The sequence below is a fragment of the Pristiophorus japonicus genome, chromosome 10, assembly GCF_044704955.1.
Source record: "Pristiophorus japonicus isolate sPriJap1 chromosome 10, sPriJap1.hap1, whole genome shotgun sequence".
Lineage (NCBI taxonomy): Eukaryota > Metazoa > Chordata > Chondrichthyes > Pristiophoridae > Pristiophorus > Pristiophorus japonicus.
The window spans coordinates 42,307,762-42,327,181 of record NC_091986.1 but is presented as its reverse complement, the minus strand read 5'-3'; the positions used below and the strand labels follow the sequence as shown (position 1 = coordinate 42,327,181).

The following is a 19,420-nucleotide window of genomic DNA, read 5'->3' as shown; positions in this document are numbered from 1 at the left end:
AGGTCAGGCAGCATCTGAGGAGAGGAATTAGATATGACTAGAGAAGGTGCTGTTGTGTTTGAGAAACGTGTTGCAGTGCATATTGTTTACCTCTTGATTGTGATAGATTAAAAAATAAAATATTGTGCAACACAACACTCGAGAAGCTGGACCAGCCCCATAAAGACAGAGTGGGTCAAAGGCTGGGTATTCTGCGGCAAGTGACTCACCTCCTGACTCCCCAAATAGACCATGGGCCGAAGCCTGGTTTCTTGCCTACATTTTTAGTTCCGTGGTCTTCGTGTGGGAAGTACCTAAAACTGTGCTAAACATGTGTATCTGAAGCAAAAATCAAATGTTCCCAAGTCTGAAAATTGAGCATTACTAAAAGTGGCCAAAAAGAAAGAAAAACTTAAAAATGGTTGCTATGGACTTTTTTTCCCTAGCAATGGTGAAATATCAGTGCTATTGCTAAATTTTAAGCATGGATAGTATAAGAATTGGTAAAAAGAAGTATCAGTGAGGACATCTGAGGCCTGGACGCATCATATGGTGCAGTTACACATAAATCTAAGTTTTGTTTTCACATCCGTTGTTGCGAAAGAAATCTACCATTGCAACCATTTATTTCATACACACTTATTAACACTTCACTAATTTGTCAACCATATTCTAATAGTAATTATAATAAAAAAGATACTGTTTTTTTTTTAAGATGATATGTTTTATAAGAAGCATCGATACCCTCTTTCTCAAAAATGCATTTCTTAAACAGCTTTGTCATTCACTGTTCTTTACAATCCTGACCTCTATCACTGCACAGGGGCAACATCCAAAATCCGGAGTTCCAGAATCCGAAATGTTCAGGAATCTGGACACTGGGCCGATCCGTGGCGGGGTCATCCGGAAAATGATCTGAAATCCAGACTCCTCGGCCACCTGACCTTTCCCCTCCCTCCCCGCCCCACCCCCGGACATCAGCCTGACCCTCTCCGGCTCAGCTTGACCTCCGGCCGACCTCGCCCGACCGGTTAACCTACTGCAGCCCGGCCTCTCCCCAGCCTCCGGCAGTCCTCCGGCCGACTACCCCCTTCGCGACCGACCGGCCTCGGCCTGATCTCAGGCCGCCCCCGACTTCCCTCCGGCTGACCCCCCTGCCTCTGGCCGACCTCTGGCGGCCCAACTAACCAACTGCGCCGCCCCCGCCCCACCCCCTCCCCCCCCCCCCCCACTCCGGCCTTAGCCCGACCGACTCTTGCAGTCAGAATCAGGTGAATTTATAATGGGGAACAATGGCAGACTAATTGAACAAATACTTTGGTTCTGTCTTCACGAAGGAAGACACAAATAACCTTCTGGAAATACCAGGGGACCGAGGGTCTAGCGAGAAGGAAGAACTGAAGGAAATCCTTATTAGTCAGGAAATTGTGTTAGGGAAATTGATGGGATTGAAGGCTGATAACTCCCCAGGGTCTGATAGTCTGCATCCCAGAGTACTTAAGGAAGTGGCCCTAGAAATAGTGGATGCATTGGTGGTCATTTTCCAACATTCTATTGACTCTGGATCAGTTCCTATGGATTGGAGGATAATTAATGTAACCCCACTTTTTTAAAAAAGGGAGAGGGAAAATGAGGAATTACAGACCGGTTAGTCTGTCATCGGTAGTGGGGAAAATGTTGGAATCAATTATTAAAGATGTAATAACAGCATATTTGGAAAGCAGTGACAGGATCGGTCCAAGTCAGCATGGATTTATGAAAGGGAAATCATGCTTGACAAATCTAGAATTTTTTGAGGATGTAACTAGTAGAGTGGTCAAGGGAGAACCAGTGGATGTGGTGTATTTGGATTTTCAAAAGGCTTTTGACAAGGTCCCACACAAGAGATTAGTGTGCAAAATTAAAGCACATAGTATCGGGGGTAATGTATTGACATGGCTAGAGAACTGGTTGGCAAACAGGAAGCAAAGAGTAGGAATAAACGGGTCATTTTCAGAATGGCACGCAGTGACTAGTGGGGTACCGCAAGGTTCAGTGTTGAGACCCCAGCTATTCACAATATACATTAATGATTTAGACAAAGGAATTGAATGTAATATCTCCAAGTTTGCAGATGACACTAAGCTGGGTGGCAGTGTGAGCTGTGTGGAGGATGCAAAGAGGCTACAGGGTGACTTGGACAGGTTAGGTGAGTGGGCAAGTGCATGGCAGATGCAGCATAATGTAGATAAATATGAGGTTATCCACTTTGGTGGCAAAAACACGAAGGCAGAATATTATCTGAATGGTGACAGATTAGGAAAGGGGGAGGTGCAACAGTCATTGAAAGTTGGCATGCAGGTACAGCAGGCGGTGAAGAAGGCAAGTGGCATGTTGGCCTTCATAGCGAGAGGCATTGAGTATAGGAGCAGGGAGATCTTACTGCAGTTGTACAGAGCCTTGGTGAGGCCACACCTTGAGTATTGTGTACAGTTTTGGTCTCCTAATCTGAGGAAGGACGTTCTTGCTATTGAGGGAGTGCAGCGAAGGTTCACCCAACTGATTCCCGGGATGGCAGGACTGACATATGAGGAGAGACTGGATCGACTAGGCTTATATTCACTCGAATTTAGAAGAATGAGAGGGGATCTCATCGAAACATAAAATTCTGACGGGATTGGACAGGTTAGATGCAGGAAGAATGTTCCTGATGTTGGGAAAGTCCAGAACCAGGGGACACAGTCTAAGGATAAGGGATAAGCCATTTAGGACCGAGATGAGGAGAAACTTCTTCACTCACAGAATTGTGAATCTGTGGAATTATCTATCACAGAAAGTTGTTGAGGCCAGTTCGTTAGATATATTCAAAAGGGAGTTAGATGTGGCCCTTACGTCTAAAGGGATCAAAGGGTATGGAGAGAAAGCAGGAATGGGGTACTGAAGTTGCATGATCAGCCATGATCTTATTGCACACTCCTGCACCTATTTTCTATGGACGCCCCTCCCCCCCCCCGCCCCCGATCTCCGGCGACCCGACCGACTCCCGCCCCTTCCCCGCCCCCCCATCCTATCTACCTATCTCGGCCCAGGCAAAGACGTTCCGAAATCCGGTAATATCCGGAACGGTCTCGGTCCTGAGGTTTCCGGATTTCAGACGTCACACCTGTATCACAGAAGTGCCAAGATCCAGTCTGGTAGAGGTTGCCTTCTGGAGGGTCTTCCTGCTCCCTTTCTGGTCAGAAATCTGGTGTCGCTCTGATAGCAGCTAAGATGATACCTTGCTTCAAGGACAACAAGATCTTGTCCACGGATATGCAACAGGATTGCCTCATCTTTGCGGGTTTCTGCTGCAAGGTGCAGCTTACCTGCAGTTTTAGTCTCACATTGTATTAATTGGGGATGGGCAATAAATGCCTACCTTGCCGAGAATGAATACATTTTAAAAAGCAGAAGTTGCTGAACAAGAATCATTGATCGAAAAAAAGTTTTCGAAACCTAAATGTCTGTCAGTTGCAGATTCCCCCGTGTGTGGAGATTATTGGGAGCAGTGGAGTATTTACTTGCCACATTTATTAAATAGAGTTTGAAATGCTTTGGTGCTTTCACTGTGTCAAACGGTGCGAGAGATTGAGGGGGAGAAGGGTGGGATGTAATGGAGTGCAGTCACAGTTACACAAACTCTCAGTAACTTTGCCCGTTGGTGGTGTCAGTGCCTTGAGCAGGCCGGAAGGTTGAACTAAGGGACCTTTGGGAGAGACGAGCTTGAGCCCGGCAAGCCGATTAAAGGAACTTTGAGAAGGAAAGGAAAGAATGATAGAAAAAACTTGCATTTATATAGCGCCTTTCACGATCTCAGGATGTCCCAAAGGGTTTTACAGCCAATTAAGTACTTTTTGAAGTACAACTGTTGTAATGTCGGAAATGCAGCAGAGAATTTGCACACAGCAAGCTCCCACAAGCAATGTGATAATGATCAGATAATCTGTTTTTGTTATGTTGGTTGAGGGATAAATATTGACCAGGACACTGGGTACAACTCTCCTGATCTTCTTTGAAATAGTGCCACGGGATCTTTTACGTCCACTTGAGAGAGCAGAAGTGGCCTCGGTTTAATGCTTTATCCGAAAGATAGTATTTCTGATAGTGCAGTATTGCACTGGAGTGTCAGCCTAAATTTTTAAGCTCCAGTCCCTGGAGTGGGACTTGAACCCACAACCTTCTGACTCAGGCGAGAGTGCTGCCCACTGGGCCACATTTGGCAGGAGGTTAGAGAAAGAGCAATAATTGGAAACGATGGTGGATTTTTTGAGCAGCAAGGTGATGATGATGGCTGTTTTCAAAGGGATCTGATGGTGTTTGAGCAAAACTGACACATTGTTGATTAGCACAAGGCTCAGGAAGGCTGAGTGAGGAGGGGATCAGGAGACCATGCAGGTGGGTCACCAAAGGGATTTGGTTGGAGAGAGCAAGATGGGGGAGAACTGCAGAGTGACGGGATTGGAGCTAGATAGGGTGCTGTAATGTATTTGCTTCATGGGTTCTTTGCTTAAGAATTCATAGCAACACATTGCTATTATGAACCAGTTGGTTTATTAATAAAGGTTTAACAATCACACTACACATTACCAGTTCATCCACTAGGCTCACAACTGCATACCTCATCTTGGATGACCTAGACCCAACTGACTGGGGTTTCATTGAGTCTTGTGAACATCATGTGACTAGCTAAGCCACTCACAATGCAACAGCTCTACAAACCTGTGAGCGTAGTCACTGGTGCATACATTACAGATGGAAGATTAGGGGTCAGGTAGGAGATGGAGGGAGAGGAGAGGAGAGACAGGTGTGTGAATAATCTCAGTCTTGGAGACACAAAATCCAGAAGCTCCACACCTTTTGAGGGGTGGAGAAAGGGGTTTTGAGGAGGCAGTTCATCATGGAGGCAACTCATAGAGGGGGATTTGGCTGAGGAAAGCACAGAGGCCCTCGTACTTGCTTGGTGCTGCACTGGAGGTGTGGTCTTAGGTTGTACTATAATGGAACCTGAACCCAAAACCTCTAACTCTGAGGTGAGAGTGTGACCAATTTATCAAAGCTGACCAGGGCTACAGGGTTCGTGTTGTACCAAATGTAGAAAATGAATTAAATTAGCACTCAATAAATAGTTTATGCTGAACCTTTATAAATCACTGGTTTGGCTTCAGCTGGAGTATTGTGGAGGATTCTGAGCTCCGCACTTTTTAGGAAGATGGGAGCGGATACAGAGGAGATTTACCAGAATGGTACAGGGCTGAGGGACTTCAGATTGTGTGGAGAGACCTGGAGAAGCTGGGGTTGTTCTCCTTAGAGCAGAGAAAGTGAAGGGGAGATTTACTTGAGCTGTTCAAAATCATGAGATGTTTTGATGGAGTAACTAAGGAGGAACTATTTCCACTGGCAGGGGGATCGGTAACCAGAGGACCCAGATTTAAGGTACAACAGCATTTTCTGTTTTTGTTTCAGATTTAGGGTAATTGGCACAGAACCAGAGGGGTGATGAGAATATTTTTACGCAGTGAGTTGTGATCAGGAATGTGCTGCCTGAAAGGCCGGTGGAAGCAGATTCAATAGTAACTTTCAAAAGGAAATTGGATAAATACTCCAAAAAAAAATTGCAGGGCTATGGGGAAAGAGCAGGGGGACTAATTGGAGAGCTCTTTCACAGAGCCGGCACAGGCACGATGGGCCGAATGACCTCCTTCTGTGTTGTATCGCTCTGGAATTTTTTGAGGATGTAATGAGCAGAGTGGACAAGGGAGAACCAGTGGATGTGGTGTATTTGGACTTTCAATAGGCTATTGACAAGGTCCCGCACAAGAGATTGGTGTGCAAAATCAAAGCGCATGGTATTGGGGGTAATGTACTGACGTGGATAGAGAACTGGTTGGCAGACAGGAAGCAGAGAGTCGGGATAAACGGGTCCTTTTCAGAATGGCAGGCAGTGACTAGTGGAGTGCCGCAGGGCTCAGTGCTGGGACATCAGCTATTTACAATATACATTAACGATTTAGATGAAGGAATTGAGTGTAATATCTCCAAGTTTGCAGACGACACTAAGCTGGGTGGCGGTGTGAGCTGTGAGGAGGACGCTGAGAGGCTGCAGGGTGACTTGGACAGATTAGGTGAGTGGGCAAATGCATGGCAGATGCAGTATAATGTGGATAAATGTGAGGTTATCCATTTGGGGGGCAAAAACACAAAGGCAGAATATTATCTGAATGGTGGCAGATTAGGAAAAGGGGAGGTGCTATGAGACCTGGGTGTCATGGTTCATCAGTCATTGAAAGTTAGCATGCAGGTACTGCAGGCGGTGAAGAAGGCAAATGGCATGTTGGCCTTCATAGCTTGGGGATTTGAGTATAGGAGCAGGGAGGTCTTACTGCAGTTGTACAGGGCCTTGGTGAGACATCACCTGGAATATTGTGTTCAGTTTTGGTCTCATAATCTGAGGAAGGACGTTCTTGTTATTGAGGGAGTGCAGCGAAGGTTCACCAGACTGATTCCAGGGATGGCTGGACTGTCATATGAGGAGAGACTGGATCAACTGGGCCTTTATTCACTGGAGTTTAGAAGGATGAGAGGGGATCTCATAGAAACATATAAGATTCTGACGGGACTGGACAGGTTAGATGCGGGAAGAATGTTCCCGATGTTGGGGAAGTCCAGAACCAGGGGACACAGTCTTAGGATGAGGGGTAGTCCATTTAAGACTGAGATGAGGAGAAACTTCTTCACTCAGAGAGTTGTTAACCTGTGGAATTCCCTGCCACAGAGAGTTGTTGATGCCAGTTCATTGGTGATATTGAAGAGGGAGTTAGATATGGCCCTTACGGCTAAGGGGATCAAGGGGTATGGAGAGAAAGCAGTTAAGGGGTACTGAGGGAATGATCAGCCATGATCTTATTGAATGGTGGTGCAGGCTCGAAAGGCCAAATGGCCTACTCCTGCACCTATTTTCTATGTTTATATGTTTCTATGAATCCTGTGTTAACAAGCGGCTTTCCCAGCTCCATGGTATCGGGAAGGATTGTTATTTTGTTTTCCAGAATCACATTTATAAAAATGGTTTGTGATATTTTAAGCTGAAAGATATCTCCTGCTCAGCATTTTATTTCACATTTCCAGAATCGTTACAATTAAAAGTTTGCTCTTTCTGCTGAGTGTCTTTTCATAGCTCAGTATCACCACCTGGTGGAAGCATGCAATATTGCAGTCGTTTCAAAAGGTAAAATAAAGAGGCTTGTAACCGACCAATCCACTTCCAACCTTACACTTTAAGCTCCTCAGACATCCGTGAAAGACGGAAGCCAATTTGACACCGATGCACTGGGAATCAGCCATGGTTTTTATAATTACTTTAAAGAAAGAAAGACTTGCATTTTTATAGCACCTTTCATGACCACCGGATGTCTCAAAGCGCTTTACAGCCAATGAAGTACTTTTTGACGTGTAGTCCCTGTTGTAATGTGGGAAACATGGCAGCCAATTTGCGCACAGCAAGCTCCCACAAGCAGCAGTGTGAAAATGACCAGATAATCTGTTTTTCTTATGTTGATTGAGAGATAAATATTGGCCCCAGGATACTGGGGAGAACTCCCCTGCTCTTCTTTGAAATAGTGCCATGGGATCTTTTATATCCACTTGAGAGAGCAGATGGGACCTCGGTTTAACGCTTCATCTGAAAGACGGCACCTCCGACAGTGCAGCACTGCACTGGAGTGTCAGTCTAGATTGTTGTGCTCAAGTCTCTGTGGAGTGGGACTTGAACCCACAACCTTCTGACTCAGGGTGGGTGCGAATCACTGAGCCACGGCTGACACAAAGTCGAACGAAAGATGAATCAGCAAATGCTGCAGCCATACCGCTCGTAACAAGATCCTGTCAACAACATTGAGATCACTGACCATTTAATCTGCTCTTTTGTGGTGCTGGGTGAGGTTGGAACTTTGGCCATGTCTATTGGAGAACTTCCCCATTCCTCCTCTTATCCTGGGTAGGGGTCTTTTACATCCATCACACCAGGCAACTGGGGCTATTAGTTTAACATCTGATGTACTTCTCTCAGTGCAGCGCTCCCTCGGTTGTGCATCAGAATGGGGCATCTTTGGACCATTTCTCAATCATAGAATAGAATCATACAGCACAGGAGGCCATTCAGCCCATCATTCCTGTGCCGGCTCTTTGAAAGAGCGATCCAATTAGTTCCACTCCTCCACTATTTCCCCAGAGCCCTGCAGATTTTCTCCAGTTCACGTATTTATCCAATTCCCTTTGGAAGCTAACGATTGAACCGGCTTCCTCCACCATTTCAGGCAATGCATTCCAGATTCTAATGGGCTGAAAATTCCAGCCTCGCTGGGTCCGTACGAAGTGCGCACGGACCCGGCGAGATCTCGCAAAAGCCGGTTTCCAGGGCGAGATGCGCCTGCACCGAAAACTGGCTTTTCCGATCTTGACGGATCCTCCGCATCCCCAGGAGGACAGTCGTGTGGGAGAGATTGGGCTATTTACCCAGCAAATGTCCTTCAAACCTTTACGCCTGGTAAAAGCAGGCCATGTCTATTGGTGAACTTCCCCATTTTAAAACCTATAAAAATTTAATTTTATGTTAAAAACCCTGTCCATTAAGGTAAGTTTATTTTAACTTAAAAAAAATTTAAAAAAATTTAAATTCCCCCCCAAAATTTTTCTAAAATATTTAATTTCAATTCATTTTAAATATGTGAGATTTTTTTTTATTATGCAGTGTTTCTTGTTTTAGGAGGGTTTTCTCATTGATAGTAATGGGATCTCGTACAAACAGAGCACCCATTTTGATCAATGAGAAGACTACCTAGTGATTTGTGGTTCAGGCCCATGTAACTCCAGTATTTCCATACGCACGGAGAAGTCATTTCCCTGCACGATGCGCATCGAATGAAGATCTCCGACTGCAATCGAAGGCGCCTCCGTGACTACCAGGTATTTTTGTTAAAAATTTTCAGGTCGGAGGCGTTTGTCCGAAGGAAGCTTCCGGCCACAATTTTCCCCCCAGTAGGTTTTTCCTTTGTTCATTCACGGGATGTGGGTGTCACTGGCCCATCCCTAATTGCCCTCGAGAAGGTGGTGGTGAGCCTTGGTCCGCTGCAGTGATACTTCTTTGCAGCAGTTTGGAGTTGAGAGTCAACCGCATTGCGGTGTGTCTGGAGTCACATATAGGCCAGACTGGGTAAGGACGGCAGATTTCCTTCCCTGAAGGACATTAGTGAACCAGATTGGGTTTTTATGACAATCCGGTAGTTTCATTTCCATTACTGATGCTAGCTTTTTAATTCCAGATTTATTTAATTGAGTTTAAATTCCTCATATCTGCGGATCATTAGTCCGGGCCTCTGGATTACTAGTCCAGTAACATAACCGCTATGCTTCCGTTCCCGTGAGTGGGTGAAACTGTGGCAGATGGAGTTTTTATATTTTGAATCCTGCTCCTTGTGCAGGAAGTCTTTTTTATCTGTGAGGAAGCGCACTTCTCAACCGATACAAAAATACTTTCGTCTACTCACATTTCCCTGGCTGTCTTGTCGCGAGAGTTCTGACTTCCGCACGCAAGTACACTTTGATCCCCAAGGTTATACCTCAAACGATTGTTGCATTTAATCGTATTGCGTGTAACAGGAGTGCAGTGTACTGGTGCGAATGCAGTCATGCTTGGCACACGGAATAGATTTCTCATCATGAAATTGGTTCTCTCTTCACAGAGCCAGCAGGCCAGAATTGCCACTCTGTACTTGCCTCTTTTTGGCCTGCTGCTGGAAAATGTGCAGCGCATTAACGTGAAGGATTGCTCACCATTCCCCATCAACCAGTCCAGCAACGTGAGTACCATTTTTCCGCCACTCCTTGAACCAGGAGGTTATGTTCACTCCCGAGTGGTGTTGGTCACCTGCCGGTGCGCCACCTAGTGGAGGATTGTCCATGTTGCAGATTACGCGTTCATTCGCACAACAGTTGGTTGCCTGTGTTACCCACGGCTGGAACATTTTCAAAATGTTCGATTAAACTGATGCACATTGATTAAGCAAGTGGGCAAAAACTGTGCCAGGTGGAGTTCAATGTGGAGCAAGTGTGAGGTCATCCACTTTGGACCAAAAAGAAAGACAAATCCGAGAGTATTTTCTAACTGGCGAGAGGTTGGAAACTGGTAGAGCCGAGAGATTTAGGAGTCCATGTGCGGAAATCACTTGTAGCTAGTCGACAGGAACAAAAAATAATTCGAAAGGCTAATGGACTATTGGCCTTTATCTCGAGGGGCTGGAATACAAAGGGTGGAAGTTATGTTAGTTATATAAAGCTCTGGTTAGACCCCAACTGGAGAAACCGGGTTCAGTTCTGGGTCTCGCACCTCGGGAAGGATATATCGGCCTTGGACGGGGTGCAGCGCAGATTCAGCAGAGTGATACCGGGGCTAAAAGGGTTAAATTATGAGGACTGGTTGCATAGAATAGGCTTGTATTCCCTCGCGTACAGAAGATTAAGGGGTTTTCCAAGAACACACAAATGTAAGAAATAGGAGCAGGAGTCGGTCATACGACCCTTCGAGCCGGCTCCGTCATTCATTAAGATAATGGTGGCAGGGCGGGTAAGTTAGCGACTGGGAATGGTTTGAGCTTTTAGTATTTAAGTTTGAGCATCTGGGCCCTGTGTCAGTGGGTGCAGCGCTAAGGGAGGCGTTGTACACCTTTCTTGGCGCAAGGGAGAGAAACTCCCGAACTAAAGAGCCACTCCGTGAGCGCTCCGAGAGAGGCCTGGGGGCGGTATTTCCCAGGTGGTCATTGCGAGCGCACTTCTGGGCGGCCGGGCCGAGCAGAGGCTCAAACCTGCGCCGGGATCGCAACCGGGGGCGTTGCACACCCAGTGCTGCTCAGCACCATCGCAAAAACCCGACCGGTGGGGCGCTGGAGACCTTACCAGAGCGCAAAGGACCTGGAAGTCCAGCCCCATGGCTGATCTTCGACCTTAACTCCACTTTCCCACCCGCTCCGCGTATCCCTCAGTTCCCTTCGAGCCCAAAATTGAGCTGTTTAAGATGATTGAAGGAGTTGACAGGGTCAATAGAGAAACTATTTTCTCTGGTGGGAGGAGTCTCAAACAAGGGGGCATCATAAAATTACAGCTGGGCCATTCAGGGGTGATGTCAGGAAGCACTTCTTCACACAAAGGATGGTGGAAATCTGGAACTCTCTTTTTCCCCCCCCCCCCCCAAAAAAAGTCTGGGGGTCAATTGGAAATGTCAAAAACGAGATTGATAGAGTTTTGTTGGGTAAGGGTATTAAGGGTTATGGAACCAAGGCGGGTAGATAGAGTTAAGATACAGATCAGCCATGGTCTGATTGAATGGCGGAACAAGCTCGAAGAGCTGGAAAGCCGCCTCCTGTTTCTTTTGGTCAATGTCTATATCCAGTGAATAGTTTAAACCTTTGACCTGCAGTGACAGTGTGCCTCTGGCAGAGGGCGATGTTTTGGCGCACTCGCTCTACAGTGCATTCTCGGATCCCTATGATTTATACTGATATAAAAATGGACAAAAATTAAAATGGGCCATTAAATCCAGCCTCGAGTGCTGGCGCCACCCTGTGGAAATGTTCTTGTTTGCATAGCATGTAGCTCGATAATACTGTAAAGTTTAATAAAGGGATATATTTTTTTTAGACATGTTAAGTGCAAAGTGAAGCAATATATTTCTACAGTTTCTCGTCTTTTGAATATTCTGCATAAAGTTCGCAAATAGTTTGTGTAACTTTATTTCTCTCAAGGAATTGACTAGCTCGATTTTTAAAATTTTAATTGAATTCAGCACGTGTGCGACATTTCTGAACAACATCTTACGACATGTTGGCCTTTGTTTAGAATCTAAATAAACTGAGGGGTTGATTTTGCCCGATAATGCTCCTGTGAAGTGCCATGCTCCTGTGAAGTGCTACGTTAAAGGCGCTATGCAAATGCAAGTGGTTGTTGTTGATGATTAGTTGACTCGGCAGTAAGATGCATATTGTGATGAATGAAGTGACCAAACAAACTGCAGGGCTGCAAGTCGTCACATTGCTACATGGTGGATTCTTGCTGTGAGCAGATTGGCTGCTGCGTTTCCTACAATACAACTGTACACTGGTTGTAAAATCACGTGAAAACAAAAGCCAAAAACTGCGAATGCCGGAAATCTGAAATTAGAAACAGAAAATGTTTTAAAGCACTCGGAAAGTCAGGCAGCATCTGTTGAGAGAGAGAGAGAGAGAGAAACAGAGGGTAGTGGAAATCTGTGACTCTTCCCCCCCCCCCCCCACCCCCTGCCCCCCCAAAAGGCTGTCGAGGCTGGTGACAATTGGAAATGTCAAAAACGAGTTACCATTTTAGGTCGATGACCTTTCATCAGAACTGGAAAAAGTTAGTGATTTAACCATTTTTAAGCAAGTGCAGGGGCAGGGAGAAAGGAAAAGAACACGAGACCATAAGAAATAGGAACAGGAGTAGGCCATTTGGCCCCTTGAGCCTGCTCCGCCATTTAATAAGATCATGGCTGATCTGATCATGGACTCAGCTCCACTTCCCTGCCCACTCCCCATAACCCTTGACTCCCCTGTAGTTCAAAAATCTGTCGATTTTCAACTTAAATATATTCAATGACCCAGCCTCCACGGCTCTCTGGTGTAGAGAATTCCAAAGTTCCACGACCCTCTAAGAGAAGTAGTTCATCCTCATCTCCGTCTTAAATGGGCGACCCCATTTTCTGAAACAATGCCCCCTAGTTCTAGATTCCTCCACGAGGTGAAACATCCTCTCTGCATCTACCCTGTCAAGCCCCCTCAGAATCTTATATGTTTCAATATGAACACTCTCATTCTTCTAAACTCCAATGAGTACAGGCCCAACCTGCTCAACCTTTCCTCATAAGACAATCCCTTCATCTCAGGAATCAACCTCGTGAGCCTTCTCTGAATTGCCACCAATGCAAGTATATCCCTCTTGAAATAAAGAGACCAAAACAGTACCCAGTACTCCAGATGTGGTCTCACCAATGCCCTGTACAGGATGGGGAGGAAAGAACAAAATGTGACAGGGTGGAGGCCAGGAGCGATTAAACAACAACAACTTTCATTTACACAGCATTTTTAACGTAGTAAAATTCCCCAAGGCGCTTCACAGGAGCGATTATCAAACAAAATTTGACACCGAGCCACATAAGGAGATATTAAGACAAATGACCAAAAGCTTGGTGAAAGAGATAACTTTTAAGGAACATCTTAAAAGACAGAGAAGTAGAGAGGCGGAGGTGATAAATAATGTGTTTTTTCTAGAGCGGGAAAGAGGAGACATCGTTCAGCTTACAAACGGGAAACACCATGGTGACTCCGCAGCGACCAGGAAGCACGCTCGATAACAGTATCCACAAGGATGTGTTTGGTGTTATTTCTGGGACAGGTGAGGAGGTGTTGGGAGGGTCACACTCGGAGCTCTCGGTCCTACCAAGCTGTATTCACTTAGACTTGACTTTACATTAGGTTTGTACACAGCAGGATGATCTGTGAAGCAGATTAATCTTCAGCCTCTGCACATGTGCGAATGGGTCTCGTTGATCACATTTTAATGTTGCCACTACCAGTCCAGTGGATCAGTGGGTCGCACACTCGCCTCTGAGTCAGAAGGTTGCGGGGTCAAGTCTCACTCCAGAGACTTGAACACAAACATTTAGGTTGACACTCCACTGCTGTGCTGAGGGAGTGCTGCACTGTTGGAGGTGCTGTCTTTCAGCTGAGACGTTAAACCAAGGCACCGTCTGCCCCCTCAGGTGGACATAAAAGATCCCACTAAGAAGAGCAGGGAGTTCTTCCCAGTGTCCTGGCCAATATTTATCCCTCAATCAAAATAACAAAAACAGATTATCTGGTCATCATCACATTGCTGTTTGTGGGAGCTTGCTGTGCGCAAATTGGCTGCTGTGTTTCCTATATTACAACAGTGACTACACTCCAAAAAATACTTCATTGGCTGTAAAGCGCTTTGGGACGTCCTGAGATCCTGAAAGGCACTGTAAAGCCTTTCCCTCTTTCCCCTCATTTTTTTTCTCTTTTGGATGATCTCAAGTTTATGGAGGTGGCAAGGTGGGAGGCTGACCGGGAGAGCATTGGAATAGTGCAGTCTAGAGGTAACAAAGGCATGGATGCGGGTTTCAGTAGCTGAGGTAGGGACGGAGACAGGCGATGTTACGGCGGTGGAATTGGCAGTCTTGATGATGGCAGGGGCATGGGTCAGAAGCTCTGTTTGGGGTCAAATAATAAATCAAAGTGCTCAAAGAAAATGAAAAAAGCACCATTTTTGTTTTTAATGCCCTTATGATTTTTCCCCCAACAACAGAAACTTGCATTTATATAAAGCCTTTAACAGAGTAAAATGTCCCAAGGCGCTTCACATGAGTATTAGACACCAAGTTTATAAGGAGAAATGAGGGCAGGTGACCAAAAGCTTGGTCAAAGAGGTAGGTTGTAAGGAGCGTCTTAAAGGAAGAGAGAGAGGTAGCGAGGGTTAGGGAGGGAATTCCAGAGCTTAGGGCCCAGGCAATAGAAGGCACGGCCACCAATGGTTGAGTGATTATAATCAGGGATGCTCAAGAGGGCAGAATTAGAGGAGCGTAGACATCTCGGGGTGGGGGGGGGGGGGGGCTGTTGTGAGGCTGATGGAGATTAGAGATAGGGAGAGGTGATGAGGCCATGGAACCATTTGAAAACAAGAATGAGGATTTTAAAATCCAGTGTTGCTTTACCAGGAGCCAATGTAGCTCAGCGAACACAGGAGTGACTTGGTGCGAGTTAGGACACAGGCGGCTGAGTTTTAGATCACCTCAAGTTTACAGAGGGTGGAACGTGGGAAGCTGGTCAGGGGTGCGTTGGAATAGTCAAGTCTAGAGGTAACAAAGGCATGGATGAGGGCTTCAGCAGCAGATGAGCTGTTCCCAAATGTTGCTCGCAGCACTGGTTGGTGACCCGAATGGCACCCTTTATCAGAACTATGTAAACTTCTATAAATAAAAAATGACTTTGAAGTGATGTAATTTAATTGCGTTGTAAGTTGCCGTTTTTAAATTTGAAACTTTCCTCTTCAGGTTGAGGTCTTACACGTGTTTTTCTGTTCATAGCTTCCCCTCACGGATCATCCACTCCGACCATCAGTGCGGTGAGGCATGCAGATTCCAGAGGCTCTCTGATAAGCACAGACTCGGCCACCAGTCTGCCAGAGAGAAATGCTGAAAAGAGTAACTCCCTTGATAAGGTAGAACTTCATCTTTGAGTAACTTAAAGCTTTGCTGCTTCAAAAACAAATTAATTATTAACTTTATACTTCAAGACAATACAACTTGGTTATATTTCGTGCACTATCGGCCCACAATTTGCTGGAGTGGGGCATCTCGTTACATGCCCCGTTAGTTAGACTTTTTCCCTCGCCCTTCAGCTCACATTTTTTTTTGCCCTGTAACTCGAAGGCGGTGCGAGCTGATAACGGCTCGGCCAGGGCAACAGGGCATTTGGGACCTCAGTGAACGATGGGACCAACAGTCTATCTCCTTAACCCGTGAGATTTAAGGATTGAGAAAGAAACAGAGGAATGGTGGAGAAGGAAATAGGGTGAATTAGAGTCAAATCAGGTACAGAAAGAGAAATGGAGAGAGGGAAAGAAAGATTGGATTGAGAGATAAAAAAGAGAGACAAAGAAAATGTAAGAAAAAAATGTAAATTCATTTAAATTAGTTAAAGTAAGATTTTTTTACATTTTAAAATCTCCAACAACAATTCACTACCTGATGGATTGAGATTCCGCACTTTTAATTGTTCACTTTCTGGGTAGGAGAGGTTGATTGGCAGTCATCAACAATTATCACGTTGTTAAAAGTGCCCTTATGCTATTAAGTACCAGCCCTAACTTCCAGCGGTGAGTTTACTGGGTAATTAACATGCAAATGCAGCAATTTTAGGGGGAGGTTGCAGATGAGCTGGTGTTTTCGCGAGGCTAGCAAATTGCCGGACAATTTACAGGTCTATAATGGCAACGCCAATAAATTCACCGTTATTTTTTTCAGCAAATTCTGGGCCATTGTGGTTTGTCTTGTGCAACACTGTTTGAGAGCTCAAATGTGACCTTGTGAACTTGCCTCCTTATGCTATCAGAGGGAAAGGCTTATTCGGAGACATTCTGCCTTTGCAATGCTGACTAACCAGAAGGCTGAGGAAAGTTCAAAGTCTCCGCGAAGGAATTGTGTCACTATGGACTTTTCCATTTTAACTATCCCACTCTTGCCAGAGAAAATCTTGCATGCTGCTTTGTCTCTTCAATATCATGAAGTATTTACCACTGGCTTGTATACCTCAACTTCTAACTGTGTGTGTGAGTGAACTGGACTATTAATAGCAACTCCAACCAGTTTGTAAATTATTTTTTAAAGACCTATATTTAATTGCATGTATGAAATTTTAATTTCTGAAAAAATTTGTGATGTATTTGGATACGGCCCATTTTAATAGGGGTGCTTTAAAGAACTAAATCATAGAAGCATAGAAATTTACAGCACAAAAGGAGGCCATTCGGCCCATTGTGTCCGCGCCGGCCGACAAAGAGCTATCCAGTCTAATCCCACTTTCCAGCTCTTGGTCCGTAGCCTTGCAGGTTACGGCACTTCAAGTGCATATCCAAGTACTTTTTAAATGCTATGAGGGTTTCTGCCTCTACCACCCTTTCAGGCAGTGAGTTCCAGACCCCCACCACCCTCTGAGTGAAAAAAACCATTCTCCTCAACTCCCTGCTAAACCTCCAACCAATTATTTTAAATCTATGCCCTTGGTTATTAACCCCTCTGCTGAGGGAAGTAGGTCATTCCTATCCACTTATCTAGGCTCCTCATAATTGTATACACCTCAATAAGGTCTCCCTTCAACCTCCTCTGTTCCAAAGAAAACAACCCCAGCCTATTCAATCTTTCCTCATAGCTAAAATTCTCCAGTCTAGGCAACATCCTCGTAAATCTCCGCTGTACCCTCTAGTGCAATCACATCTTTCCTGTAATGTGATGACCAGAACTGCCTGCAGTACTCTAGCTGTGGTCTAACTAATGGTCTTTATAAATTTTTGAATTGGTTTAGGGATCTAACGTAGTCTTGTCATTTTCACAGATTTTGTATTTTTAAATACACATTACCAAATTGACAAATTAAAAATGAGAAAGCATTGACCACTTCATTTGTTCGAACTGCTAGACTGCCAATGCACAGATTTATTGGTCGATTAAGGTGGAGTTGCTATTAACAGCAGTTGTGTCATTAAAGGTTATCCCGTTGCTTAGTGTAACCATCGCAGTTTTTGCGCAAGAGATGACCACGTGGAAATGTAATCGACTCCTGTTAAACGCTCGTGGTCCTTACACATCACGTCACTGATAACAACATTTAACCCGTTCCCATCATTTGGTGCGGCTGCCTTACAACCTCCGCTTCCTTTCAATGCAAAGCCACGTTTTAAAATCATTTTGAGGTGGGCGGATAAAGACAGAAAGACTTGTATTTCTATAGCGCCTTTCACCACCTCAGGACATTCCAAAGCACTTTACAGCCAATGAAGTACTTTTTGAAGTCTAGTCACTGTTGTAATGTAGGAAACGCAGCAGCCAATTTGCGTACAGCAAGCTCCCACAAACAGCAATGTGATAATGAGTAGACAATCTGTTTTTGTTATGGTGATTGAGGGATAAATATTAGCACAGGACACAAGGGGTTAACACCCCTGCTCCTCTTTTAATAGTGCAATGGGATCTTTTACCTCCAGCTCAATCAACATATCTCATTGCAGTTTGTGGGAGCTTGCTGTGCACAAATTGGCTGCAACGCTTTTATTGTAAGACTTTTAAAAGACAGAAAAGTACTTTTTTTCCCAATAATTTAAACATTTTAAATCCTGTGAAATAAGGTAAATTTATTTTTAGACCCTTTAAAATAAGTAAATTTATTTTTCAAAAAATTAAATTTTTGATTAAAATAATTAAATTCCATTTTGATTAATTTTAAATATGTGATGTTTTAAAAAAAAATTATTTTAAGTGCTTGTGTGTTTTTGGGGTATTCCCATTCACACAGAATCACCACAAGTATGAATGGGAATACCCGTACTTGGATTGGTTGGGCTGGCCCACGTGATTCCAGGGACGCGTGCGAAGTGCTCATGTCCCTGAGATACGTGGGTCTCTGCGCAGGCGTTCGTGTCGAGGCCTAAGACCACAAGTCTCTGAACCTCCATCACCACCAGGTAGGATCGTATTCATTTTTCAGGTCGGAGGCCTCCGACTGCAATTTCTGGGCCCTTATCTCTACTCTTCTTTCTGTTATTTCCAAATGAGACAATGTATAACAACGAGGCTTTTTTGTTGATTCACTGAATTATACACATCGGTGTTTGGATTGAGGATGTCTTTGAGGATGTTTAAATATTGGTTACCTTCAAGGAACAGTCAAGCCTGTGGGGAAGGTCCCTTTCTGTTTGAACTATCACCTTGGTTCGATTGGTTGTACTTCTTGCCCGAGTCAGAAGTTATGTGTTCAGCACACTGCTCCAGGGATTGAACACCCAACTCTGATTGACACGTCACTGCAGTACTGAGGGAGAGCTGCGCTGTTTGGTGTGTTGTCTCTCAGATTAGATCTTTAACCAAGGCCCCATCTACCTGTTCAGATGGATGTAAAAGATCCCATAATACGATTTAAGGAAGTGTAGAAGATTTTCGCGGTGGCCTCGCCAACATTTTTCTCTCAAGCAACATAATTAAACACACATTAACTGGCCATTATTCTCATTTGCTGTGTGCAAATTGAGTATCACATTTGCCATCAAAATCACTTGTGGTGGCACTTCAAAAGCAATTCCTTGGTTGTGATTGGGACATCCTGCGGTGCTCTATCAATGCAAGTTCTTTATTTTTTTTTTCTTCTCCCAGTTTTATAACATACCAGTAATAGAATTCCAATATAAAAACAGAAAATGCTGGAAATCTCAGCAGGTCAGGCAGCATCTGTGGAGAGAGGAACAGTGTTAGTGTTTCAGGTCGATGACCCTTCGTCAGAACTTGCGAATGTTTGAAATGAACAGATTCTTAAGGAACACTGAAAGGGGGGAGGGGAGGAAAGAACAAAAGGGAAGGTCTGTGATAGGGTGGAAGACAGGAGAGATTAGAGAGACAAAAGGGATGATGGGTCGAATTGAAATGGTAATGGCAGAATAATTACCAGCTACCATGGAAACAGAGAAAAACACATAAGATGTGGGGGGGGGGGGGGGGGGGGAGTGGCATTTGTTTAAATCCTTCAACAACTCTTGGACACCAATGCCCCTTCGATACCTTATTCCCCTTCCCTCT

General features: G+C 44.8%; 1 protein-coding gene across 5 annotated transcripts in view; it reads left to right on the top strand.

Annotated features, from left to right (window-relative positions):
- LOC139274972 (dedicator of cytokinesis protein 9-like) overlaps positions 1-19,420 on the top strand; it is a 455,604-nt gene that overhangs the window by 283,774 nt on the left and 152,410 nt on the right. For all 5 annotated transcript variants that reach the window (XM_070891774.1, XM_070891771.1, XM_070891772.1 and 2 more), the window contains 3 exons: positions 9,735-9,851; positions 13,329-13,452; positions 15,164-15,297. In XM_070891774.1, the coding sequence (XP_070747875.1) occupies positions 9,735-9,851; positions 13,329-13,452; positions 15,164-15,297 (375 nt within the window). The remainder of the gene's footprint in view (positions 1-9,734; positions 9,852-13,328; positions 13,453-15,163; positions 15,298-19,420) is intronic.